At 40.8% G+C, this 27616-nt stretch overlaps 3 protein-coding genes across 4 annotated transcripts; all 3 read left to right on the top strand.

Moving 5' to 3' along the window:
* Positions 1–2833: 2833 nt before the first annotated feature.
* Positions 2834–15492, top strand: maea (macrophage erythroblast attacher, E3 ubiquitin ligase). Its single transcript, XM_086260348.1, has 9 exons — positions 2834–2990; positions 6527–6709; positions 8312–8515; positions 11795–11917; positions 12493–12569; positions 12679–12787; positions 14331–14464; positions 14615–14810; positions 14947–15492. The coding sequence occupies exons 1-9, from the start codon at positions 2922–2924 to the stop codon at positions 15040–15042; spliced, it is 1191 nt and encodes a 396-aa protein (XP_086116474.1). The 5' UTR covers positions 2834–2921; the 3' UTR covers positions 15043–15492.
* Positions 15493–17808: 2316 nt separating this feature from the next.
* Positions 17809–21971, top strand: LOC147338265 (heterogeneous nuclear ribonucleoprotein A0-like). 2 transcript variants are annotated; one of them, XM_086260365.1, is made up of 3 exons: positions 17809–18982; positions 20332–20443; positions 21867–21971. In XM_086260365.1, the coding sequence occupies exon 1, from the start codon at positions 17888–17890 to the stop codon at positions 18791–18793; it is 906 nt and encodes a 301-aa protein (XP_086116491.1). In that variant the 5' UTR covers positions 17809–17887; the 3' UTR covers positions 18794–18982; positions 20332–20443; positions 21867–21971. The 2 variants fall into 2 exon arrangements, with proteins under 2 accessions (XP_086116491.1, XP_086116484.1); XM_086260358.1 differs by having other exon boundaries at positions 20332–21971.
* Positions 21972–23274: 1303 nt separating this feature from the next.
* On the top strand, positions 23275–24858 carry LOC147338264 (heterogeneous nuclear ribonucleoprotein A0-like). The gene has a single exon (XM_086260375.1). The coding sequence runs from the start codon at positions 23346–23348 to the stop codon at positions 24216–24218; it is 873 nt and encodes a 290-aa protein (XP_086116501.1). The 5' UTR covers positions 23275–23345; the 3' UTR covers positions 24219–24858.
* The last annotated feature ends 2758 nt before the right edge of the window (positions 24859–27616 follow it).

Here is a 27616-nt window from a genome sequence, read left to right as displayed (position 1 = left end):
CGCCCCTAACGGTTCATTCACACAAGCTATGAATAGACTTGAAGCATTGAAGATAGAACTAATTGCCAATACAGGCCACGGTCAGTGGCTAGATAAGTGGCTACAGGACACGTTTGGAGAATGGAAGGAACTAATTGTAGCCTTTGTAACCGTTGCCGCATGTTTTCGATAATTATTGTCTGTTGTGTGATACCATGTATACGCTCTCAGGATTTTTGATATTAAGCTTGCTCGAAGGACCAGTTACATTTATGATTTGTTTCACATTTATGATTTGTCTTTATATTATGTTATTACATTCTGTCTTTATACTATGTTATCATTTCATGATAAAAGGGGGGAACTGTTGTGATATTTTGATACCATGGTAGGATTTACAGGATATTGTTTTATAGTGATATTATACAGGAAAACTGTTACTCAATAAGGCCCATTTACTAGTTGTTTTTCTCTTTCTCTCTGACCCAAGAATTAATGTGTAAGAATCACAGGATGGTACCTCAAGGTCGAAAACACCACAGAGACCACTTCCTTACTCCCATCCTCCCTTCTTTATCTCCTAGAAAAGAGCTTGTTAAAGGCCAGGTGGTTTGTTTCAGAATTCACTAATGAAAGAACTCTGTATTCTATGTCTAGGAGTGTATTTTGCTGGAATGATCATAAATTGTAGCTGAACTGATAAACTACACAAAGGATACTTCTTTGCTCAGAAGGCAGGAAGACGTTTCCTTATTTGGTCTGTACCGGTTTGAACTGAGAATCTGCTGACACACGAACCTTTTTTTTCCTCTATATAAACTGTTGTATACTGAATAAACCTTTGAGTTGATTTTGGAAGAGCAACCTGAAGCAGTTTCTGTGTCATTTTGTTCTCCCAAGCTACTCCCGGCGCTGTAACTAACCTGCTGAACGGCATACCTGAGCTTACTTTGAATAATAAATTTTATATAGAACTCTGCTTATCGGTGCTCACGCCTTGGAGGAAACCCGATCCATGGAGAAACCCGGGACGGAGATTTCTTTCATTGCTCATGACATTCAAGGCTGTGAAATGACAAAATATGCCTTTTTCTTTTTTACATTATTCTCACAAGTCTCAACACTTAGAGGACAATAATAATAATGATGATGGCTGGGCTCTTTTGGCTGCTTCCTTGTTTACCCAAGGGGCTCTGCAGCGGATAGAACTACATGTTTGATTTGGCACATTTTTTACCCCGGATGCCCTTCTGAATGCTCCCCTCCTATTTATCCAGGCTTGGGACTGGCACTGGGAGTACGCTAATACTCCTTAAATACAAATAAGCTGGGGGTTAGTTGACTGACACTGGGTCTGTGTCCTCCCAGCCCTAAAGAAGGGATATTTCATAACAATAATAAGAATGTTTCTTACCGACATGCAAAAACTGTTTACATGTTTCCAACACTAAAGGGTTATTCAGTCATTCATCCCTTTCCCTTGATGCTTTCTTTCTTCCTGCTGAATAACTTCAAACTTTTTAAAAACACAATGATGGTTAATTTTTTAACCATCATTGAACCTGTGACCAAAAAATCTACAGTAAGTTGTGTCAACAACTATTGGCCAATTCCTCTTACCATGATCATTTCTAAATACTTTGAAAGACTGCTATTCAATCACATAAAGCTATGCGTCACAGCGGAGGTAGATCACCAGGTATGAGATTTTAACACCAACTGCTCTCAGACTGTCAGCCTGGGCAGGCAAACACTCCCCATCCTCACTCTGACCACGGAGTTCTGCAAGGCTATGTGCCGAGACCCTTCCTGTATGCTCCGGACAGACATGACCATCAGTGCATGCACAAGACGAATACCACTGTTACGTTTACAGATGATACGACAGCCATTGCACTCAATTTGACATCATAACAATATGTCATGTGTGTGTTTTAATAACACACACACCAAAGAGATGATTATAGAGTCCCGAACCAAAAAGAAAACCACAGACACACCACTACACATCCATAGAGAGAGTCTACTGCGCACCACACTGCCACCAACACTGCAGCTTTTACAGCACAGTAGAGAGCATCCTCGCAGCTTGGTGTGGTAGCTGTACCAAAGCTGACAAAAGGCCCTCCAGCATGTTGTGGAAAGATTGTGGGCACAGAGCTACCATATCTGGATCATCTTTACACCACTTGCTGTGTGAAGAAGGCCACAAAGACTCTCCAGACCTCCATTTGTTCAAGCTTCGCCCATCAAGCAGGTACTTCAGAGGTGTACAAACACGCAAATAGGCTGAAACGCATCCTTACACACAGAAAAACAAAATCACCTTTCACTAAACAGGACAAACTGGAATGGGTTAAAACAGTGCAGCGCTCATCCTGGATGTCACCACCTTTCTGTACTTCTTCCTGGAGGTGTATTAGTCTTTTTTTTCCCATTTCATTTCTCAGAGTTGCAAATCTGAAAGTATTGGTGGAAGTTGCACTTGTTTAAATGTCTTATGTCCTTACTGTTTACATCCTTTTTTACTTAGACAGAAATACCCACCAAAATAATGTTCTATACCCAAGTTTGAGGCAACACACTGGACTTCTCTGAAAAGTGAGGAATAATCAAACTACAAAAACGTTTATGTTTAGGAATGCAAGCAAACTGTAAGGTATAAATACTTTTCTATTATCCTATTTATTTTTTATTTATTTTCCTCCTACTGTTTGTGTATGTACGTCCGTGCGTGTTGTGCTGTGTGTAAATGTTGTGCACAAGGTTAGGGAGGGAGTATAACTGTCACTTCGTTATGTTTCCATAGTAAGTGCTGAATCCTGAACGTCTTCAGAGTCAGTACTTACACCGTCCCACCAGATGGCGATAGTGAGCGCTGAGCCCATTCTGAGCTGATAGAAAAAAAACACAAACAACCACAAGAAAACCACAAAACCAAGATGGCGGTGCAGGAGACAGCATCTCAACTGTCCATGGCTCTCAAAGTCCAAGAATATCCCACCCTGAAGGTAAACACAAACGCATAATGGTGTATATTGATAGCCCAATGAGTCTGCTGTTACAAAAATACGCGATGCGTGCTTTGCCACTTGGAAAGAAATCGGAATTAGTCGTTCATTAGATAGCGAGTGAACTCGTCAGGGAGGCTAACGCTAGCTGAATTAGCTTAGCCAGGCACCCAGTGTCCGTAAAGTGCTTGTTTTTATGAACGGATGTAAAAATATGAGTGGTCCCCTAAATGATATAAGCTGGGGGTTAGTTGGTTAGCTTCCTGCTGGGTTAATTCTTTTTATTATGGACTCTGAGTCCGTCAGAGGCCCAAAAGCTGATCGCTTGACTTTTTGTTGGGTTTGGCCTGATTATCCTTTTAACCATGGCTCGTGAGCTCACCTAAGTACCTACCACCTACCTAAGGGTGCATCACCTTAAAGATGGCTGGCCTGTGGGAAGCATGCTTTTTTGTGTAGTGTATGTGTGCGAGTGTACAGCTTGTCTCCTGCGCTGACCTGGACATTTAAAAAAGACTGGGATAGGAGGTTTAAGGGTTACAGTTTATATGGTTACATGGAAGCAGCATGGTTACTCGCCCCCAGTCAGAGAAGTGACATGCAAACGTGATTGGCCTGCTAACTCGGCCGTTAGCTTAGCTACGGCACTTAAAACCAGTATTTGTCGTGTTTAACGAGCAGCCTGCCCAATTCATAACGTCAAAGCAAGCGAAATCCGGGCTGGTTCGGAGATACGTGGGTTTAAAGCTTTCGGGGGAGGAGGAAGATCCCCTAACCCGGTGCTGTCAGGCGGAGAAGCAGCACTGTGAGTTAGCGCAGTGTCATCAGATTGCTGCTGCTGCTGCCTCTCTGTACTTCAAAATGGCCAGTGAGAGAAATCACAGCCTGCCGCCGCCGCACACACGCACGGTTTTCCTCCATTCCACATAACGCTGCTGCTGCGACACCGCTGCTAAAAGACAGGTCCGGGCTGCTTCCTGTGATCAGGAGAGCGTCGTCATATAAAGACAGCAGGGCTGTGAGTACCGGCGCATTTACTGCTTTTGTGTGGTAACTAATTGTGTAATGTTGCATGATGGATAGAGGCATTTCCTGCTGCAGCTGATGTTAAAATGCCTCTGTGCTGAGCATGCATGGCTTTGGTTTGGGGATGTCTCTGGCTGCTATGGTTGGATGCTGCAGTGAGATGATGGGCACCATTTTAAGACAGGAGTGATGGTTGTAATTGGCATCAAATGGGAGTCTACAGCTGCAGGACAGCAGTGTTGATTACATTTGGAGCTGTATTGAGCAGAATTTTATCATTGTAATAATGCCTGTCCCAGAAACTGAAGAAGGTTCTAATCTGATCTGTATTTCTGCATTACTAAGCATATATAAAGATCTCACAATTAAGACACAAAGGTATTAAAATGTTGACAGCAAAATGCAGTCAAAATGATAATTAAATCACTTGAGCCTTGTATTGATTATTACTGTGATTGTTATTAATATGTAATGTTTGCTGTTTGAAATGGGCTTCCTGTTGTCTCTTCCAAGGATTCACTTAAAACAATTATGAATGATAACCACCATACTCATATACTGTATGGCTTTTACTGTGATAACAGTCTGCTTTGTGTTCATGGCTGAATTACATGTTCACTCTTGACTAAATCAAGGTCATATCATAAAGGGGTTACTAATCTTAGCAATGTTATAACATCTAGTAGCCAGTCAAATTCAGAAAGGGGATATTTCAGTTTTCCCAACATGCAGCTAAAAAATTTTTGCAGACATGGGCCTTATGGATTATTTAAGAATATGTGTTATTTATTTTATAAAAGTGTATCTGAAAAGCTGTTAACAAAAGACTTTATGGCTAAATTATAAAGGAGAATGTGTGCTTCCATGTGTGGTCACCACCCTCAAAGCCTTCTTTTTGAGCCAGGAAAAACCCTGGGTTAGCACAGTCTGTGCCAGCAGGTATGCCATTGACATGACCACCTACAGAAAAAGTTATGAGTCTGTTTGAATTGCCATGAGGATGAGTCTGCCACAGAAAAAATATGTAATCATTTTCAAGCAGCTTTTTAAAAAAATGAGCACCGAGTTTTGTAAAAGTTAATTAGAGCTTACCAATCTACCATTTAGCTACTATATTACTATGTTACCAAAGCCTGCTACATGTGTTTTTCCCCAGAACAAAATCAAAAACATTGACATGTTCAATAAGTGTTGTGAACTGAGGAGACTACACATTTGTGTCTGTCAGCTGGCCAATAACAGCAGGACAATTAATAGATTTATATTAAAAATGTAACACAGACATATTGAAATGACTTTGACGTAATGCAAACTGATTATCTCTAATGACCCTCTCTGAGCCAGGAAAAACCTTTTACCTACGTTATAAATATACCTCGGCTCTTCCTTACATCTTGCTAAAATCATCGTCTTCTGTGTTGAAAAATTTGAGTTGTGAGTACCGGTAGTTATTTGTTGATCTGGGCAACCAGAATATTTGCTGGTCAATAAGTAAGTATAAACCTTGTCTGTGGCGAATCCTGACTCTAATGTAGTCGTCACTGAAAGATATTAGGGAGTGGAGGCTGACATAAAGGTAATGTTTAATCTCTGTTATATTCTGATGGGAGCTGTTAGTGTAATACGAAAAATCCATCCAATAATTTTTTTTGGAGTATATACCAATATGTGGTAAAGTAAGCTATCTGAGAAATGCGGCCCATTTGGTGCTGCATTTTCCAGTTTGTCCCCCCCGATTCCTTCCTCGCCATCTTAGTAATCTGTGACATAAACTTGGCTCTGAGTTAAAAGAAACGCTCCTTTCAATCGGTCAAAGCACTTCTTTTGTTGATCCAGCATGTCAGCAGAGGGAATATCAAGAATCACATGAAACTAGTTAAGTACTTTTATTGTCGTGCAAAGAAAACAAGTACATCATTTAACAAAGCAGGTTTCTCTGAAAAGGACGTGGTTTCGAATGCTTTTTTAGCTTTTTCAAGCTGAGTTTTCAGAAGTTTACAGACTCTGACTGCGCTCCAGTGTGTGCCAACTGGTGAGGGGAAATGGTGTTTTTTTTTCCCCCCCTTCTCTTTGTGGTCTGGATGAAGTTCTTGAATCTGTTGTGACAGCTTACTTGCTTTTCTAAAATTGAATGACCATAAATTGATATGGAAGTTTTATTTAAAGTGAACTGACGGAGAAAGTAACATTTTTACAGAAATCTGTTGCAGTTTTTCAGTTTAAGTATTAGGAAATGTTTAAGCAGGAGTTTAGCATCATGTTTTTGTTCTTCATTCCAGATGAAACGGCATAAATTAGAGAACAGAACATCTCAAATTAAGGATAATGATGGCCAATTGTTCTGTATCAAGGATAAGAAAAAGTAAAGCTTTAGTATTTAAACAGTTTTCTACCATATTGTCTTGAGGTAATTCACATATTGAGCTATAATCGTAGCTTATAAAATTACACTAAGATGCATTAATCCCCTTGAATGAATGTCTGAAATAGAACATTTATGATGTCTACAGGTGCCATACGAGACTCTGAACAAACGCTTTAGAGCGGCTCAGAAGAACATCGACAGGGAGACGAGTCACGTCACAATGGTAGTTGCAGAGCTGGAGAAAACGCTCAGCAGCTTCCCCGTGGTTGACTCGGTGGTGTCCCTGCTGGATGGAGTGGTGGAGAAACTCAGTGCCCTGAAGAGGAAGGTAAGAGATACAGGCATACACATTTTCCAAGTGTAACAGTCAAGTCCTTCCAGACTGGTAAGAGTGCCAAGTTTCCTTTTAGTTTTAGTGAGGGAGTTTGCAGCTCTTGAACATCATGTTTTTGAAGGCATAAAAGTCGATATTTTCCGCCACCTTTTATGATAACACTTGATTTTATGAACATGCATAGCTTTGCACATGTTCTTTTCATCCCTAACAGTAAATCTCCGATGGCGCTGACTCTCTGCGGTTGCTTGTTTTCTGTTCCACTGAAGCTGACCACACAATAGAGGTTCTATCAGTTTCAACTTTAGCCTTTTCTCTGGAAGCAGTCAGAAGCACTGCTTTTATACAAAAAGGCAATTACAGAGATAATCAGGCCCAACAGGAAGATGGCTTTCAAGTGCAACTGTGCAGCTGTATATAGTTCTATCATAATAGTCATCCCTGTGTATGTTGTCATTGCTACACTTACAGGCCTGTGTTTTAAAATGTTTCTGGCATTATTTAAAATCTCGCTTCTGGAAAGAGAGAAAACGGTTTCCAGAAGGCCAGAGAAATCTCAATTTTCCTTGGCAGCTGTTTGAATGCGATTGAGGGAAGAAATAATTTGATGCTTTTTGTAAAGAGATAAAGTGCACGCCTTAAAAGAGGTACTTCAATCGTGCAGCTAAATTTTGGTCGTGCTCTGTGGGCCTTTCTAAGTTACTCGAACCCGTCTGCACACCATCATTTTGCCTAACATGTAAAATAGTGTGAAGAGGTAAAGCAGAACCAACCACCTACATCTTGTTAACCTGGAGTAGAAAAGCTGTTATACATCTATGCATCACACGTATTATCTTCTTTACAAACAAAATCTTGCTTCACGTAGAGCCGACCATGGAAAACCACAGTAATCACTGTTTTAGCAAAAGCACCTCATTAGGTGGATTGCATTTGTTTGCCAAGGAATGCTCCAAGGGTGGCTCGTGTGTTGAGCTGTCAAATCGCACTTTTGCTTTTTTTAAAAAATAAAAAATTTACCTTTATGTCGACATTCTCAGCAGATACAAAAGGTTCATTTTGGGCGGGGGAAGGGGGGGGTACTTTAATTGTGTATCAGATGATGTCATTAGACACTGCACTGATTGGGCATCTGAAATCTGAGAAGTGAAAAATAAATCATGCTTTGTTCCATTTCTACCAGGAAAACAATGTTTATCTAAATTGGTGTTATACAATTTTATATTTGTTTCTTTTTCAATTTACTCTAAAAGTACAAGATGTGCTGAAAAGCGAGCCTAGGATTGTAATTATGTGCTGAAGGATCACCGAGTCCTTACTGCATGTAACAGTGGAAAGAAATTACTCCTTTGTGGTTGTGATCCATAATTTCCATCCTGCCATGTCTGTGAAGCAGAAAGCAGCAGTTTTGTTCCAACGAAACTTGAGCAGCGTTCAAGGTTTCTGACTTCTTGGTTTCAGTGTTCAGGGTTTGTTCCTGTTCTAAAGTCAACCATGTTACATGTCATAAACATAATTCATTTTAATTATCCTTCTTAGAGAAACGATTAACAGGAAGCATTTTGTAGCTCTCGTGATTGTGTTTGTGTCCCGTAGGCTGCAGAGTCCATTCAAGCAGAAGACGAGAGTGCCAAGCTGTGTAAGCGTCGCATCGAGCACTTAAAGGAGCACAGCAGCGACCAGCCAGCTTCAGTTAACCTGTGGAAGAAGAAACGGATGGACCGCATGATGGTGGAGCATCTGCTGCGCTGTGGCTACTACAACACAGCTGTGAAACTGGCCAGACAGAGCGGTATAGAGGTAATTACAGGGCTCCTACAGTTCATGTACAGAAAGAGGCAAAGGTTTTGGGTTTTCTGTATTTCTTCATAAATATGACCTGAAATCATTTTTTTAAAAAGAGAACCTAATTAAAGAAATTGTTCTATGATTTACATTTATTTACTGAGGGTTTGATCCAGTATTATGTATCTGCAAGGGGAAAAGGTATTAACCTTTACTGTCAGTATGTAGTGCAGGAGTAATTGCAACTTAACTTCTGATGTGCAGAACTTGTCGTTCTGCACATCAGTTTAAAGGACTTTTAACCAGTTCCTTATATACAGAGTGTTTAACTCCAAGAAGGATTTCGCTGATACAGACCAGCTGGTTGGTCAGTGGCAGGCCCTGTTCAGATCTGTGGCAGATCCCTGCTGGATCTCCAGCTGCTCCTTGGCTGTTAGGAGATTTAGTGAATACAGCCCTGACTCTTAAAGCAGAGTTAATGGTACTGTCCTTGTGTTTCTGTGGCTTTTGGCTATTGAGAGTGAAGGATTATGGATGTTCTGTCTTTGCACATGTCCTTGCATATGGTCATTCAAAACAACAGCAGCATGTGGCACTACGGTGGTGATGATAGGCAGAGGTAGAGTTAAAGGGAGCAAGAGTGGAATTCAGCAGCAGCTTGAAGTACAGGCTGTGGCTACACTGGACAGTTTTCATTGTTCTTAACACTCTGTTTCTTTACACCATAAAAAGCTCTTTGTTATGATTTAGACTTGCAGTTGAAGGTAAACCAAAAAGACCAACAACAGCGCGTACACGAACAAGACAACTTTCCCCACTGCCCTGTGTTCATAATAAACAGCTACAACATGTAGACACCCCTAAGTAGGAATGTGGTTTTACATTAATAATGGATAAACATTAGTTTGTTTATCCAACAGGAAGAGCAGTGATAATGGCAACTCATATTTAATTGTATCTGCAGCGATATTGATCTATTTGTTGATAGGAAATCTAAAATGGGGGTAGTTTTAATGAGAGAACAAGCCAAATGGCCAAAAGGGAGCCTGCATTCGGCTACGTTCACACTGCAGGCGAAAGCGCATCAAATCCGATTTTTTTGACCCTGTGCGACACATATCCGATCATGGTCTGACAGTGTGAACGGCACAAATCCGATATTTTCAAATCCGATCTGGGTCACTTTCGTATGTGGTGCTGAATCCGATACATATCCGATGTTTCAGAAAGCGACTGCTGTTTGACGGTCAAGTCGCATTAAATCCGTCTTTTACGTCACTGACACAAGACAGACGCCAATTATCAGCTCCGGAGTAGACACCATGAACACTTCCTGGCCATCCAGTGTAGATGTCAGTGAAACTGTTGGGAAAAAAAACGTTGGAGAAACGTGAACATTTTATTTGTATCTGCAGATTCTGACAGAAATCTGCAGCTATCCTTTGAAGCAGCGCTCCTCTTAAACAGCAATAAGGATCATTATTAGGCTATTTACATTATTATTTAAATAACAAAATAACTTAAAGCAAAAATTGGGAAACGTAAAGTCCAAAGTCTTTATATTAACGGCCATCAGTCAAACAATACTGTTGCTCTGGGTCTAAACAGAGCGCGTTGTGTGTGACGTCTTCTTTTGCGCATGCGGCCGCTTTGAGCGTTCACACTAGAGCGCGTTTGCTGTCGCATTTTATTTGTAGTGTGAACGAGCAGACAAAAAAATTCGGATTTGATCAAAAAATCTGAATTGAGCATCAAGACCTGCAGTGTGAACGTAGCCTGAGAGTACTGTTTCTGTCATGTGGAATCACTACAAGATTAAATGCAGTGTTTTAAACAAACACTGTGAAGTTCATTTGTCTGTGGATAATACTACTGAAAAGCATGGAAATAAATTGTGCTGTCAGTTAAAACTGTCTATTTACAAACATGCCCTGGCCAAACACACCAAAAGCATTACAGTGCTTCTCTTTTTCTGCAAGATTCAGTTGAATGCAGCCCACACAATCAGAGTTTCTGCTGGAAGAACGACTACTTGAATACTGAAGCACAGACATCACTTTGCTATGAATGGTGTGATTTCATGAGCCAATGCATGAAATCTACACAGTATTTTAAAAACCGTGTCACCAAACTAGTTGTAATTAGTGATTACTATACAGGACAGGACGTCCCCCATCCATGCCTGTCTCTAAAACCTTTCCCCTCACTTATTTTACAGTTTTTTGTCCTCGAGATACTGTTTCAGAACATTTTTTTTTAATATTTATAATATTTTTTTAATCATCTAAGATGTGTGTGATTTTTGTCTTGGACTTAAATGGCCTCCAGCTGGATACAGAAATTCTGAGTGGCTTCATCGTTTTGAACTGCTTGCTTCAGGTCCTTTCAGAGCATTTGTATTGAATTTGCTCAGCACATGTTGCAAAACATTACCTTTACTCTTTTTAATCCTTCTTTTGTAGAATGACATGTGCTGAGCATTGCTGTCTTGCTGCACGACCCAGTTTGCTTTTTCTTTTTTTTACAGGCACATCCTGACATTTTAGAATTTTGTAGTATAATTCAAATGAATCTCCCCACTAAGGACCGGCAGACAAGGCCTACAAACCATGACTCGAACAGTACAGTGCGTTTCAGATGGGATGAGATTCAGATGCTGGAATGCTGTCTTTTTATTTCTTCAAATGTAGTGCTTATGATTTACACCAAACAGTTCCAGTGTCTTTTCTCTAACAAACAGCAGATGAGCAGCTGTGTTCTTTTGGAAGACCAGTGGCATTCTCCATTCAACCGTGACATGGATAACATTTTTGTTCAGTGTTCTGCTGATGGTGGGCTCAAAAACATGAGCGTGAGCCAGTGTGAGAGGCCTTTAGTTTCTGAGAAGCACGTTACCCGGGGTTACTTTGTCACCTCGGGTACTATTACACATTTTGCTCTCTGAGGAATATTTGTTAGTCAAGTATTCCCAGGGAGGGTAACAATGGTCTTGAATTTCTCTTTTTTTTTTTTTGTACAATGTCTGTCAGCCTCTATAGAGAGTACTCAATAGCCAGCCTAATGAGCATCACGTCCTTGTTTCTGAGGTCCTCGGAGATTTCTTTTGTTTAAGCCATGATTGACTTCATGAAAAATGTGTAGCGAAGATCAGACTTTAATAGATCTCTTCTTCTTTCAATTAATATCCTCATAGCTGTTTGTCAGCTTGTTAGTTAAAAGAAAAGTCTTCTCGTTCACACATACCTTTCACATACAGAAATAACCTGTGTTTTTCTGTCTCTGTTGTGTTTTTAGGATCTGGTGAACATTGAGATGTTCCTCACAGCTAAGGAGGTGGAGGAGTCTCTGGAGAGGCAGGAGACAGCCACTTGCCTGGCTTGGTGCCATGACAACAAGTCCCGCCTCCGCAAGATGAAGGTAGAATAATTAATGATGTTTCAAGGCATTGTTAATACTAGCTTTGATACCAGTGAACCCTGAAAAAAACCCTGCTATCAGTTTTTTACATTGCATAGTTTTGGCTCTAATAAACAACAGTCAGCAGTGTAACCGGTTTTTGATGCAAAAAATTAAGTCTTGATTGCTTTTCTTGTAGCTTTCGCTCTGCTGAGAATCTCAGCAAGTTCCCATTTTAATCCCAACATTATTTTATTAGACAGGGTCTGAGTCCTCAGTAGAATTCAGACGGGAGTCAATAATCTGACTTGTTGGCTGTTAATTATTTATATGGACGTGGCTTTGTTTTAGTAAAATTTGGTTTAGTTTATCTTCTTGCCAGTTGGGCAATATGTAAATCAGAAAAACTATAGTTCCAGTTGGTAACAGATGTGGGTTTTTTCCCTGCTCAGTCCATTTAGATGGTAAAATATTAACAGATCATTTTGCTGTTTGTTCTGTCTCGATTTCCATGGACATTATTAATTAACCATGGGGGGGTCGCCTCATTTTTTTAAACTCGATGCCTCCTCTTCCATCTTTCCTTTCTCTGGCAGAGTTGTCTTGAGTTCAGTCTGAGAATCCAGGAGTTCATTGAGCTCATCAGACAAAACAAGCGCATGGATGCAGTGCGGTACTTAAAACACACACACAAATAATTTTTTCACCTGAAGCCTTTTACTCACGTATTTCCACATTTGCAGTTGCGTTACTGAGATTGTGAGTCTCTCTGTGTGTATTAGACATGCTAGAAAGCACTTCAGCCAAGCAGAAGGTGGACAGTTGGATGAGGTTCGGCAGGTGATGGGCATGCTGGCCTTTCCATCAGATACGCACATCTCTCCATACAAGGTAACATTAGTGGTCTTTATCAGTGTGAATGTCTACAAGGATATCATTTGATTTGATCAGAAGTCATTACACAGCAATAGTTTGTGCTTTGGCTCAATAAAGATTTCTCAGATTTTCAGTCAGGCTGATAATTCTGACCTGGTCATTTTTGTTTTGTTTCTGTGTTCAAATATAGATAATTTATGCTTTCTAAAGAAAACTGATATGTTTAGAAATGCTGAAAATCTCTTGCTCTGTGTTAAGAAGAAAGAAAAACACTTGGGAAAATTTTGAGAAAAACTTTAAACTCCATGGGTCTGTCCTCGTGGAAATATTGGTACCACTTTGGGCAGAGCTGTGACCAAACCAGCCTGACTTCTTGTGTGTTTGAAGTAAAGAGAAAGCGCTATAGACACAGACCAGCCACCAGAGGGCCTCCATTGTCTTTTACAAAAAGCTCAATTCCCTTTTTGTACAGGCTTTCAGTGGCACTGCTGTTTTTAATTTTCCACTCCAACATCCTCTGAATTGTACTATGGCACACTGTCACCAAGGCTTTTTTTCTTTCGCTTTTAGGCAAGCCAGTGTAGTGTTTGTGCCAGCTGCTTGTGCCAGAGTTACAGAAACAGCCTCTCTTCCCTGCCAGTATGCTATTAACGGGAGAGCTTAGTAGCTTTCATTATTATCATAGTGTTTTTCCTCAGTGTCATGATTACTTATGATCATAATAAAAGTAATCATAAATATAATCATGCTCAATAAAAATACTGCCAGGGGTAATTAAAAAGGATTAAACTGTAATTAATTTAGACAACGCAGTTACATTACTGATAGGATTACAGTCTCAGCTGTTCTTGGAAAAACCGTTAATCACAATTCACTTGAAATCAACATCGCTGATTAAAGACCAAGTCAGAATCTAAGACTTTCAGTGGGGCTTCTTTTTTTAGGTGGTCCAGAAAAGAGAGCATTACTGTAATAGACTCTGGAGGAAGTAAAAATGTGTCATAGTGTTGCTATTATTGTTATTGTTGTTGTTGCTATAAAAGTAGCTTAGAAACTGCTCCAAGAAGATAAATGTGATGAATATGTGTGGAATCTTGTGCCCCCCCAGAATATGGTCAGTGATGGTCCAGCCTTGTGAATCAATTTGTTGAGCCACAAAAAATGCAACACAAATTTCATTGTTTTAAACATTGAAATTTCAGCTCTTTGTATGTTATAACTTTGCTCTCCTGGAATGGAGAGGACAACAAACCTCTGCTCGACCATAAATTTCGTTTTATACGTGAAGTCTAAGGTGCACCCTGTGGTGTCCCAACATTACTAACCAGACAGGGTGTAGCTTCAGTTGTGTTTTAAGCTGCGCAGACCAAAGACAAATGTATGCCTTTTATACACAAAAGTAGACCTTTTTGTTTAATTCAGACTTTTTTTATATTGTACAAATTATAAAAGCCCCCTGTGCCAAATTAAACTTGATTATTTATTTATTAATTTTTCAGAAATGCAGTTGTAAAAAAAATCTTCCTTTTATTTTCTCTTTTTCTTTCTGATCTATCAGGATCTGTTGGATCCAGCCCGCTGGAAGATGCTGATCCAGCAGTTCCGATATGACAATTACAGACTGCATCAGCTGGGAAACAACTCTGTCTTCACCATCACCCTGCAGGCTGGTCTGTCTGCCATCAAGACACCGTATCCTTCCAGTGTGTGGTTACTCTTAACCCTGTCATTTCAACTTCTTAAGCTATATGAAGATGGATAGTGCTTTTTGTTCTAAGGGGGGTCTATTCTGTGTGTTATTCCCTAATCTGCATTAATCCTTAACTCCCATTTCCAAACCAGTCAGTGCTACAAGGAGGATGGCACCTCTAAAAACCCAGACTGCCCAGTGTGCAGTAAATCTCTTAACAAGTTGGCTCAGCCTCTACCCATGGCCCACTGCGCCAATTCCAGACTAGTCTGTAAAATCTCTGGAGAGGTCATGAATGAAAACAACCCTCCCATGATGCTGCCTAATGGATATGTTTACGGCTACAATGTGAGTAAACTGCATGATGCCAGCTGGGACTGTATAAAGGTGCTTCCATCCATGTTGAAGCAATTTAAAATGCAGACTTAAAGGATGATAAAGTTTCATAAAACACTCCTTGATATTTCATTATTATCTCTTCCAGTCTCTTCTGTCCATTCGCCAAGATGACAAAGTGGTGTGTCCCAGAACCAAAGAAGTCTTCAACTTCTCTCAGGCGGAGAAAGTGTACATCATGTGATTGCTCGGATGACGCTTCTGAGTATCAACCACATCAGATACGGCCCGTCGCCCATCACCTGTGACCCGGCCTGCTCAGAGCCACCTGTGGAGCTGTGATCCAGTGCCCTTCCTCCCACAGACAAAACCCACATGTCCGTGGAGACTCCACCACCCCAACCCATCCAGTTCCTCTACATGATCAGCTCAAGTTAGCCCATCCAGACCCCGTGCCCCCCCCGCCCCCTCCATTTTATCTGACAAACTGGGCTCCTCTCCTTTAAGACTCTGTTTTAGATGTGGCTAGAAGTTGTTTAATCTGATCCATTCAAGCACATGGACTATCAGCATTGTCATTATCTTACAGGCCTTCACACTGAAGATTAGAGAGTAGAGAAAAAGACTGAAGAGTGGAAAAACTGCTAGATAGATGTTTGATTTTACTACAACAAATAAAATCCTGTTGAGGTTACTTTTGACTTTTTTCCTTTTACAAATGTTGTTTGTTACTGAAATAATGTGGCAGAAATGTGTTAAGTCGCTGCTTTAACCATTAACACAAGATTTGAGCCTTTTTTGTGAACAGACATGGCTTCCTAGTCACATCTCCTCCTGTGGTGCATGCTGTCTGCATCGTTTGTCTTATAGCCATGTTTATGTTGGTTGTTAGGGAATATTTTTAAATGCTTCCTTTAAACTACCTAACTGGATTAATTACATTTATCTCCCTCACGATTGAAACTGGAGGATGTTTTGGGCTACAAAAGGCTTCAGTTTTAATGTAAATATTAGGTAGGACTTGATCTTCATTTATAAATTCAGGAGTTTTAGAGAAATGTCATTTTAAAAAAACAAAATATTTGCCATCTGCACAGATTGCTGTGTAAATTTGAGTGTTTTCTCGGGTGTTTAAAACCTGATGTAGCCTTCAATATCCTCAAGTCAAGCGGTTTTTGCTTATAATTTCTCATATCTGGAGAAGCTCGTAGTTTCACAGACAGTAATATAAATTAAGCGGTACTTGCTCCCGTAAAGAAATGTACTAAGTTTTCAGACAAGAAAACCATCTCTGATGTTTTTAGCTTCCAAATGAAAAACACAAAAACAGTCTTCCCATTTTTGGTGTGACAGGTTTGGTGTTTATTTCAGTTTGTTTGAAATTTTGCCTTTAAAAAAAGACATTCTGGGTGATTTTTAGTCAACTGGACGTTGCCTACAGTCTGAATTTCATAACTATTTTCCCAGTGAAGCCTCGATAATAAAGAGAAGGACAATGGCGCTGCGTTACCAGTCTTGTACTCTATGTTGAAGCTGCTTGCAGCACCATTATTACAGGCTTTAAGACCATTTCATTTAATATACATTCACATGCCTTTACTGAAGGTAAAGACTTTGTCTTTCCTTACAAAGACAGGAGGAGGAGAGGCGTCACATTCAACCTTTATGGCTTTCAAACGTACTATAGAAGGACTGGGATATAAAATAATATGGAGAAGGACCTAAAGGTCACTCTGAAAATCAAGCCTGAACACCCAGAATACTCAAAAAATGCAGGTTAACATAATCAATTTTGTGGTCGGTCCTTTCTTCCATCTGTTGTTTTATCAGCAAACCACGAGTCACCTCGTTTGTGTCCATCTATAGTTTGGAGCTGTATCTGTGCAGACACAGACTGTCCTGTGTGTTTGTGTTGGTAGAGTAGAAATGGGGATTGTTTCATGAGCAATATGCCTCATAAAGGTTTCAGTAAATTTTGATTTTGGTGTTTCTTTGTTTGCCGTCTGCTTTGCTCTTGTCTGCTCTGAAATCTGCATTACCATAAGCTGTTGGTAGGTGTGGTTATTCTCTGCACAAGGTAATTAAATCAAGTGCCGTGTCTTTCACCTGAAACTACATCGCCATAGCCCGAGGACGTCGGGATTCGAGGGGAATTGGCCTTTTCTTTGTGTTTGATCACTTACATGGAGATCGTGGCAGGAAAGATAAGGGGAAAATAGGCAGGACGATTGGCTTATCTGTTACAACCGAAACCTGCAACTTCTGCAGAAAACACATCAGCCACTGACAAGGTTTTCTTCTCCAGATTAATCCAGTATTTTTCTCATTTTCTGTTTGACGTGTAAATTAGTGAAAAATAATGTCTGCTACAATTTCACACACTAGTTGAGAGCCTATTCAGTTTCTACAGCCTTTCTTACCTTGATAAATACGGAAGAGGATTAGGGCTGCTGGGGAAAAGTGAGCACGTCTTTTTTCTTCTTCTTCTTTTCCAGAATTCTGAGAAAAAAGTCAGAATTCTGACTTCAATCTCAGGATTCTGGAAAAGGGGGAAAAGACGTGCCCACTTTTTTCCCCCCCAGTGGCCCTAATCCTCTGCCGTAGATAAAACCAAATATAAAAATTGTAATTTCATTAGCAAATCTTCCAATGCCATATTTCGGAGAGATAGAAAAGAGAATAAGTCCGAATAAGTCTTTTTTTGTTCATCCGATTTATTGGGTCATAGCCTCGCACTCTTTAAAATAATGAGGAGGAGATACGCAATACATAACAAGGTTCCCCACCTCCATGTTTTAAGGTCTAAGTTTTTGAGATCGATGTGGTTTGGTAATACGTGAGAAAAGGGTAGCATGGCCAAAACTATTCACTGTAGTTAAGTCTTTTTAAATCATGGGTTATTCATGTATCTTCAGTCTTTTTCTACAAAAGAAACAGCAGTGGACCGGAAAAGGCGGCGCTAATAGTCAGCCTAGCATGTCGTCACAGCGCGTATGATATAAATACAGCTGCGTTCTCCCCCACCTCCATCTTGAGTTCAGAGCGTTGTTGAGGGTGTTCGGGTGTAATCGATTCGCCATTTTTCAAAAATGACCGACCAGCTTTGTAAACTTTTCGTCGGTGGGCTCAACGTGGACACCGACGACGATGGCCTACGCAAGCATTTTGAGCAGTACGGCACGCTCACCGACTGCGTTGTCGTCGTGAACAAGCAGCTCCAGCGATCTCGCTGCTTCGGCTTTGTAACCTACTCCACGCCGGAGGAGGCCGACGCGGCAATGGCGGCTAGGCCGCACACCGTCGATGGCAACGCGGTCGAAGTGAAGCGAGCCGTGGCAAGAGAAGACGCAAACAAGCCCGAGGCCCTCGCTAAGGTGAAGAAAATCTTCGTTGGCGGTCTGAAAGACGACATCGAAGAGCAGCATCTGACCGAATACTTCTCCCAGTACGGACAGGTCGAGAAGTCCGAAGTGATCTCAGAGAAGGAGACCGGAAAGAAAAGGGGCTTCGGCTTTGTGTACTTCACCGATCACGACTCGGCCGATAAGGCGGTTGTCGTGAAATTCCACACCGTCAAAGGACACAAAGTTGAGGTAAAGAAAGCCCTGACCAAACAGGAGATGCAGGCAGCCAACAGAACCTCTATGACACCGAGAGGCAGAGGCGGTAGAGGTATGAGAGGAAATCAAAATGGCTACGGCGGCAGGGATTATGGCGGAAACTACAACTACGGTAATGGCGGAGGCTACAACTGTGGCGGCTACGGAGGGTACGGCAGCGGGCCATATGGGGGTGGCTATGGAGATCAGGGAAGTGGCTATGGCGGTGGCAACGGCTACAATGAGTTTGGCAGCGGCTATGGTCAGCATCCTTCTGGCTATGGCCCCATGAAAGGGCCACCTTTCGGCGGCCAGAGGAGCGCAGCTCCCTACACCAGAGGCGGCGGCGGCGGTGGCGGCTACGCAAGGGGGGGCTACGGCGGCGGCGGCTATTAAATGAGACTGCACGATGGAAAGCAACCCCTACTATTGTCCCACAAATTGCCCTCTCCCCTCAGCCCGGAATTGGACGCCAAGAGTCAAAGCCAGTAACGGGGCGTCTGCCGTGAAATCCAACCATGGCAGAGATACGGACACAAAGACCCCCTCCCCCAAATCATTACGAAGACCTCCAAACCCAAACAGGTAGGAAGGTCACTTCCCAGAACACCTGATTATAACGAGAAGCGGTTGTTGCCGTTCAACTAGGACACATTAAGACGAAGAATAACATCGCTTTTTATTATGTACTCACGCCTCCGGCGTCTAGTTGTCTAGAGTTGAATTTATTTTTTATTTGCGTTCACTCGTTGTTTTTGGATTTTTTCGATGTAGGATTGTTTTTCTGACAAGTTCTGATTTATTTTTAATATTTGCATTTTAAAGCAGTTCGTTTTCGATTTTGTTTTTTTCTGCAGAAAACTTAGTGTGACTTTTCAATGTATGAGGATGAGAAAGCATGTTTATGGTTTTTCATAGCTATGTCATTATTGATAACGGACATGTATTATTTACTTATTGGGTCATTCAGCAAAGGCGGGACGGGATGCAGGACCACTGTTTCCTTCTCCCTTATTGTACCAAACCTCTCAGCCAGTCTCAGTCTAAATATTGTTCATGTTTCCTTTACCTGTAGCAATATCTAATGTATATTGTATACTTTCATGTCTGGAGAACAAAACCTACTGTTAAAAAAAAAACAATTTGCTATGCTCATGTATGTTCATTTTAAATAAAACGTTATACCACTTAGCTTAGTTATTTTACTTATTTAACCAGGCTTCCTCAAGTTCATCCACAGGTATATAAGTGGCATCACCTTGTTGCTCTTTAGTTACATGGCATCATTCCCACAGTTTATTCCCTTACACTCAGGTGGGTGAAATGGTTAATGGTTGTCTACCCACAGCCAATGCATGTAGGCTTTGTAGGGTGTGACGTTGTTTTAAAATTGTGGTTTTTAGATATTGCTAATAACTCTTTATTTTTCTTCTGAATACATATATTTATGTGGACATGAGGGCTCTGATATTTATCTTTGATTATTCCTACATTTAGGTGTTCTTACTCTTATTCCAGTAGGCTATCCCAGCCAAAATAGCCGTAGCAGTTTGTTTGTAGGCTACATCAGGACCCTGTTGATTACCTGGGGTCGATTGTGATAGGAGTCTGAAATATCTCTTTAGGATATCCACATCCAGCAAACTAGGTATGTAAATCAACCTGTCTTCACTCTGTGTTGGTCATTGTATGGCATATCTTTGAGATGGTGCACACGTGTGCCATTATTTATCAGCGTCTTATATAGCTAATCTTAAAATAAATAAAAGGGAGGGGTGGGTGGGTTAATTATTTTTTGATGGGGGTTGGAAGGGGGTCCAAGTATTGTTCCATAATTAAATGAAACGATGGAACAAGTAAATTGGAGTCTCCTCCAGAGAAGCTTTGCTCGGTGCAGAATCTCACCCTGTTGTTTTCTTTCTCATCTCCTCCAGGTTGCTTCTGTAACCTGGGCACGAGGACGGTAACCCCCGAAACGATGGGGGTGTGTGTCTCTCCACGCTGACAGTGGGGACCAAAGAGTGGTTGTGCCTTCTTCCCCCACAGGTGAAGTCAGTTTTCAGAGGATTCCCCCGGTGTGGTCAAAGGCAGTGTTAATGTGCTTTTTAATGTGAACTGTTACTGGGTTTCCAGGGAATTTTGATTATACAGTACCCCAGTGCTACTGACTAACCAGTGTACACCTTTGATGCATTTGTTTTAAAAAAATAAGTACTGAATCCAAATCGGGGTTTTCTAGCCTTTTTGGTCTGGAACACCTTCTAAAATAAAGCGTTTTCTTAGTCCTCGTTAGTGTGTTCTTTTTGGTGTATTTGAGCTTTTACAGTTTTGACTTTCATCTAGGTAACTTATTAACTTGTGTTTAATACCAGAATAAATCCTCGTATGAAAGGAGAACTTGGCATTGAGTAACAGTACCCAAATAAAATTGAGGTCAAGTCTGAGAATTTTCTACTTGATTCAACATCTTGGTTGGAAACCACCAATGTTCATAGGGAGCATGGGCGTTTTTGCGCTGTTTCAAAAGTATTTAACACTTGAAGCTGATAATTGTAAAGCTTTTTAAGATGCATTTCAAGTCAGTCACATGCTTTGTGGGGTTTTGGCCAAAGGGAAACTGTTCAAATGGCTCTTGTAGTTCTGGTTTTACTTGTTTTGCAAGACCAGTAAAAATCTAGTTGATCTTTGTAAACAACACAGTTGACTGTACATTTGTCTACAGAATTGACTTCACATTTCATTTTATTAACTTGCAAATAAGTAATTAAAATAACCCACTTGTCGGGTTTTAATGTGGTAATGGATGGTTGTAAAATTAAAACATGACGGGTCAGTAAATGGAAGGGGTGGGGAATAAAAACATGGGAGATGGTGGCAGACCCCACTGCAGCTCAATGCTTCTTACCTAAATTATTAAAGTGTTCAACAGCTGCAAAGTGGGCTAGCTGTTAAAACGGCCTCCACATTTGACAATGAACGTTAGTCATATATAATTGAACAGAGGGGAGATGATGCTACTTTGTATCAGGTAAAAGCCATAATGCACTCAGAATTTGCATAAACAAACACTGTAGACCAAACTAGTCATCTACACAGAGTGGACTGTTATATTCAGCTATTTGGTTTTTCCAGCACTGCTTTAAGTCTTCAAGTCTGCTGACCACTGTCTAAAAGTGAATCTTGGTCTTTGTGGTTCTTGAAGCAGTTTTCTCAGATTAATTGAAAGATGTTCTAAAGAGCGCTTCAATGATGAAATGCAAGACAATACTTGATGTCTTGGCTTTAATGAGCACTAGAAAATCAGTACAAGAGTTGACTAAAACTCCCACAGTAATCTTAAGTATTTGTTAGGGTTTAAATAATAAAAAATGAAAACCAATCTGAGGTTTTGTGCTGATTTAAAAAGGAACTGCTTGATGTGGTCATGAGTGTAAATTATGCTTTTGTTCTCTTACCTTTTTTTTTATAGGATGATGGTGCTTGGCGAATTCTGATCACCCTGTAGGAAAAGGAAACTTATGTTGGCCTTTCTTTTTATGAATTCACAATAAATCAATATATTTTTGTATATCAAGATGTCTGTTATGTTGCTTTTTTACACTGAGGGCAGTCTGATTGCTTGTTTTCAATCTGTTGGGTGGAGGGTTTGCAGAGGTGGGAGCCCAGAGATGTAAAGCTGGTATGTGTTTTTGTTTTAGGGGTGTTTTATAAAACATGCAGAGTGCCCTTCTTTACTGTCCATCCCATGTGTTCCATAATACAGCTTGGATTTCATGGTTTTTCCATATGCATAGCACATACTGTGCCAGTTTTGAAGGTGCCTTGTGGAGGTCTGCCCATCACCATCACTCCTATTTGGCCTCCTTCCACTTTGGTTTTGCCTGCACATTGCTGCATGTTTTGGCTAAATAACTAGCTGAAATAATAGTTCAATAGTGGCAATAATAATAAAACCTTGGTGGTACCTTTTAACTATATTTTCACTTGGTTACAGTTGGTGTTTTGCAACATGTTTGCCAAACAAGATAAATAAGTATGTGTTAAATGAATAAATTATATCCAATCTCAGTTACCACTACTGAAAATTCACATAGAATTAAATTAACATAATTTACATTTCAGATCTGCACGACCACTAAGACTGAAGTTTAAATGGCTTGCAGAACAATCTCCACAAGGTGTCCTATCAAAATGTCTTTTTTTTCAATCAGAAATTAGGTGGATCAAACTAAGAAGCTGAATTTGATAGGAAAAATGCTTTTCGTGTGTCAGACTATGTGATGGGAGTTATTCGCTTCTGTCGGGCTCAAATCGTGTTCCAGGAACAAGGGGGGAGGGGCGCTGAGAGAAGTTGCATTTATTGTGAAGCGCCTGCCTCCAGCTAACCTAATTTATTAAGGCTGTAGCGACTTCAGATTTTCTCTGATCATAATAGTTTAACAGCGAAATGACTGCATTTCACAGCTGTAATTGCTGGAAACAGCCAGTCGTGCAGAGCTAATATACACTTAAAAAAATAAAACATGAAATTCAGGCTTATGAGTTTCGTTTATTTTAGGGTTGAACGTGGTTCACGTACACACTTGGAAAAAATATATTTTGTCCCAGTGGGTCTAAAGTGCGACACAAAATAAAACACGGATTGACGTTTTATGTGTTTTAAGTAAAATTAATTTATCGGGGGTGTAGCTTTATTACTGTATTCGAAGAAAAACAAAGGTCGAAATTTACGCGGTCCTTTTTCAGGAAATTAAGATTTCCGATGGGACCTGAAGGGAACAGGACAGTGACGCCAATCGCGCGCCGATTGTGAGGGGGTGATTTGGTTTAAGGTGACCAATCAGCGAGAGGAACGTCTTACGAAGACGTGAGTGAAACGGCCCGCCCTTACGTCGGTTCATTGAAGAAGAGGGACGGTCTGAGCTGCGCACCATCCTCCGGAGGAACCATGACATCCAAACTTTGTAAGCTTTTTGTTGGGGGATTGAACGTGGAGACCACCGATGAAGGCCTCCGCAAGTACTTCGAGCAGTATGGTACCCTTAGCGACTGCGTGGTGGTCATGAACCAGCAGCTTGGACGTTCCCGCTGTTTCGGTTTCATCACCTACTCCACGCCGGAGGAGGCCGACGCAGCAATGGCCGCTAAGCCACATGTCGTCGAAGGCAACAACGTGGAGGTGAAAAGGGCCATAGCGCGAGAGGATGCCAACAACCCGGACATACTCGCCAATGTCAAGAAAATCTTCGTCGGCGGCGTGAAAGACCACATCGTTGAGGAGAACCTGACCGAGTACTTCTCGCAATTTGGCGCGGTGGAGAAGGCCGAGATCATCTCCGACAAGCAGACCGGCAGGAAGAGAGGCTTCGGCTTTGTCTTCTTCGAGGATACCGACTCCGCCACCAAAGCGGTCCTGACCAAATACCACACCATCAACGGGAACAAGGTGGAGGTGAAAAAGGCTCTAACCAAGCAGGAAATGTCCACCAGCGGCCGGGGAGGAAGGGGTCGAGGGAGAGGGATGCAGAGTTACGGCGGCGGAAGAGGAGGCGGCGGCGGCAGCTACGGAGGCGGCTACGGCGGTAGTTACGGGGGTGGCTACGGCTACGGCGGGGGCTATAACGGGGGGGATGGCTACGGAGGCTACGGGGGATACGACGAATACGACAGCCAGATGGGTGGCGGGTACAGCAATGGGGACTTTGGGGACGGCTACGGACAGCAGCACTCCAGTTACGGAGCGATGAAGGGGGGCAACTATACTTCTTACCGGAGCGGGGCTCCTTATAACAGGGGTGGTGGATTTAGCAGTGGCTACTAATGGCGCCCTCAAACGATGAGAGATTCATTTCTAATTGAAATGGACTTGATTTACACACACGAGCTACACATGTCCAGGTAGGGGGTGAGAGGTGGTCTTCGAGTTCAATTAAAAAGAAGCAACGCCCATCACCCACACAGCCTGCTTTCTGGATCCCATCCACCCCCCACCAGGACTTCCCTTCTTGTCCTCTTATTCCACACGTTATGGACTTTAATACTAAGAATTGTGAATTATTGAACTGTATTTTGTTATGTTGAATTCTTTAAGTATAATTTTTGTCAGTCACTGCTTCAAATGAGGAAAAAATCGATTGTTTGATTTGCAGATCTGTCAGTTTTGCCTGTTTTCACACCATGAACTCAGGGTTTTAGGTAAAGTTTGTGGCAGTGTCCGGCAGCATGGGACTGGATTTCTTCAGCTTCTTGACCCTAAAACTTTTTTCTTTGCTCTCTTTTGTTTATTGTTTTGAGAAATGTCAGGGACTATTTTCACTGTACTCTTGCCCCACTTTCCCGTCCCAGTTTTCTTTTTGTTTTCTTTTTTTGTTTTGCCTAGATTAAAATCCTTTGAAATTCATGTGTTCAGCTCACCCCCTATGTTCTGCTTTTATTAAAGTTTTTAATGTTTTAAAAATCTATCTAATCTCGCAGTCTTAATTCAGATCAACAGAAAGTGCTTTTAAACCCCCCACTTTGGGAACGTTTGGGAACAATTATTTTTATTTCCTTTTTAAATCCTTAAACTCTCCTCTTTAAATTGGGTTCAGGAAACGACCACTAGGAGGTAGTATTGCCTGGAAATCATGGATTTCTGCTACATCGGCCATTTTGGAGGTGGTGAATCACCAAAGCAGTATTTGTTATTCCTATACAACATAAAAAATAAACGAGCATCCTCATTTTGATTAACTGCTTTGTTTTTTTGTTTTGTTTTTTGTTTTTTTAAGACTTACCAGTTGTCTTTTTATTTTTCCTCCATATTGATCTACAGAAACGCATCGATGACAGGTTTTCACAATATCAGGCTCCTAAAACCCTCACAGATTCAGCCAGCTGATAAATATTTTCACCTGGGAGCAACCAGTATTTAGTGTCCATCAAACAAAGGGGAGAGGTGTTAGGTATTGGCAGATATAGATGAACGTAACCGGCCATGGTGCTAAAGTGTGTACCAAATCCGCTTGTGTAAGGGCTGGATGTCATCAGCAACACCTACATGACCTACAAGATTTTATGGAGGAAAGTAGGTGCACAGGCAAAGGAAGAATAAAGTGAGAGCTCTCACTCTGAACCTGTTTCTGGTTTGGAAAATATCCAAATACTGGGTGTTTTTATATGAAAGTATTTTTCTTTTTAACATTGAGTGTTATAACCTGATGTTGTTACAGCTGTACACTGCATTTTATCACTCCTTTCATGCCTGATTTTTATAAAGCACGTTTAGTAGCATACATTCATTGTTTGACTGAATCATTTTGGCTTTAGATTAAATGGAATGAGAGTTGGAAGAGACCTCGAGCGAACTTAAAACTGAATGCTGGTCTTCTGTTATCAGTTTAGTACATGGAAATGCACATACTCATCACAAACCTGACCTAAGAGGCCTGGAGATGAGAATGTGCATTTCCAGGAAGGAAATCAGAAATAAATGCAGAAAACAGGCCTGGAAAACCTATGATTTTAACGTTTCTGTGCAGCCTTGCCTTGTATCCTGTTTAATATATTTAATGAAAAGTTACACTTCACAAAAGGTTTGAGCGTTAATTTGTAATGCTTGTTTTGCAAAGTATTTTGAGCATAATCTTGCTAGATATAATGCTTGATTTAAACCAGATTAACAGATCCTAATAGAAAATGTAAAATAAAAAACTAAGGAGTAAAAATGATCCCCTGGGGTGTCGAGACTTAAGCACGAGCAGCAGAGAAAGACAAAGTGCCGCTGACACCTTCTCTCTTTCTTATTTAACCACATGTATTGTGCACAAGCGTAGACTCTAAATGCATATTAATGTGAAGCACCTCTCACATGCCAAACATATCAGGCCAAGCTTTGCTTTTCCAGTGTATTTGAGCGTGCCTATGTTCAGCATGCTTCCCAGTGTTTACTCCCTGTAAACTGTATGACAACCTCCCTTCAAAGCCACCCTACAGGGATCTAGGTACAGCTTCCCCAAAGGTCACACAGAGTTCAGTTCTTCAGGCACAGGGTTGCAGGTTTTTTTGTTTTTCACAGGTTACAAATAGGATTTTAAGTCAACTTCAATTCATAGCGAGTGAGATTAGCAATATTAAATGAGGCTAACTGAGAAGACTCCGGTGTATAACTCATAATTATTCCCTTTAGAGTTTGTGAGAGGAGTGCTGTTGACACCAACCCGTTCAGTGTTTTACAACAGCAGAAAAATCTCTGACTCACAGGAAGCCAGAATAAAGCTCCGATCACTGGACAGATGACTGTGAATGTAAAATACTAAGTCAAACAGTGGGTGGAGCTAGAAAGATTTATTATAGAGACGACCATTATTTACACTACGTGCAGAACTTGATATGTAATTTTTTTAACTGTAGTCCAAAGAGTTATTTTTTGAGCCACTTTTATAATTTGCTGAATCCCTTGCAAATAGTGCATAAAAGTGCTAATACAAAGCCTATAAGCATTTTTATTTTAACCTCAACTGATAGAAGAAAGTTCCTCAAGTTATTTTTTGTTATTGCTGAAGTAAACTAAATGCATGTTTGTGCTGTTAAAATAGGAACAATTAACTTATAGAAATAGTTCTGCATACCCCTTTTGCTCAAATGTGAATTCAAAGGGTGGCTGACTTACGTTTGAAAGCTCACAATAATGGGTAGGAATTTTGCTTCGTGGTATTTGCAATCACTGAATGCTCCCATAGATTTTAAAATGGGACTCTTTCAGTGCAGATGTGACCAGATGTGACTATTTGTATTTGACTCCTTAGTAAGCATTTTATGATACACTAATAGACTAAATGCAGGCCACCAGTTGGTAAACAACCCTCCAGTAAGCAATTTTGGATTGTACAATCTTGCTATTTAATAAAACCTAAATATTCATAATGTGGGCCTATTTAAGATGTGATTTTTAAGTCATCTAAATTCTTTTACTTTGGCAGTCCTTCCATTGCAGAGATTTAAAGACTAACAGCTCTTGCAATACAACTAAAATAACAAAAAAATGGCTTTATTTTATGTCTACAACGTTGCTGCATTTCCTGTTATCTTAAGTAGCTGGTAACGCCCCTGCTTTATACCAGGTGATGGATTTCACATTTCTTGTTAGAGTTGAAACAGTGATTTGATTAGCCAGATGATGGAAAATCAATTGTACTCATGAAGTCCCGCAAATGCAAAAGCATTTATTGACTGTGCTGC

Source organism: Aulonocara sp. 'chitande type north' Nkhata Bay, linkage group LG2 (genome assembly GCF_057382095.1).
Source record: "Aulonocara sp. 'chitande type north' Nkhata Bay isolate Kocher_YH1m ecotype deep benthic linkage group LG2, A_spYH_male_GT1.1, whole genome shotgun sequence".
In the NCBI taxonomy this organism is placed as follows: domain Eukaryota; kingdom Metazoa; phylum Chordata; class Actinopteri; order Cichliformes; family Cichlidae; genus Aulonocara; species Aulonocara sp. 'chitande type north' Nkhata Bay.
Note: the sequence above shows the minus strand (reverse complement) of the source record. Positions and strands in the feature narration are given on the sequence as shown.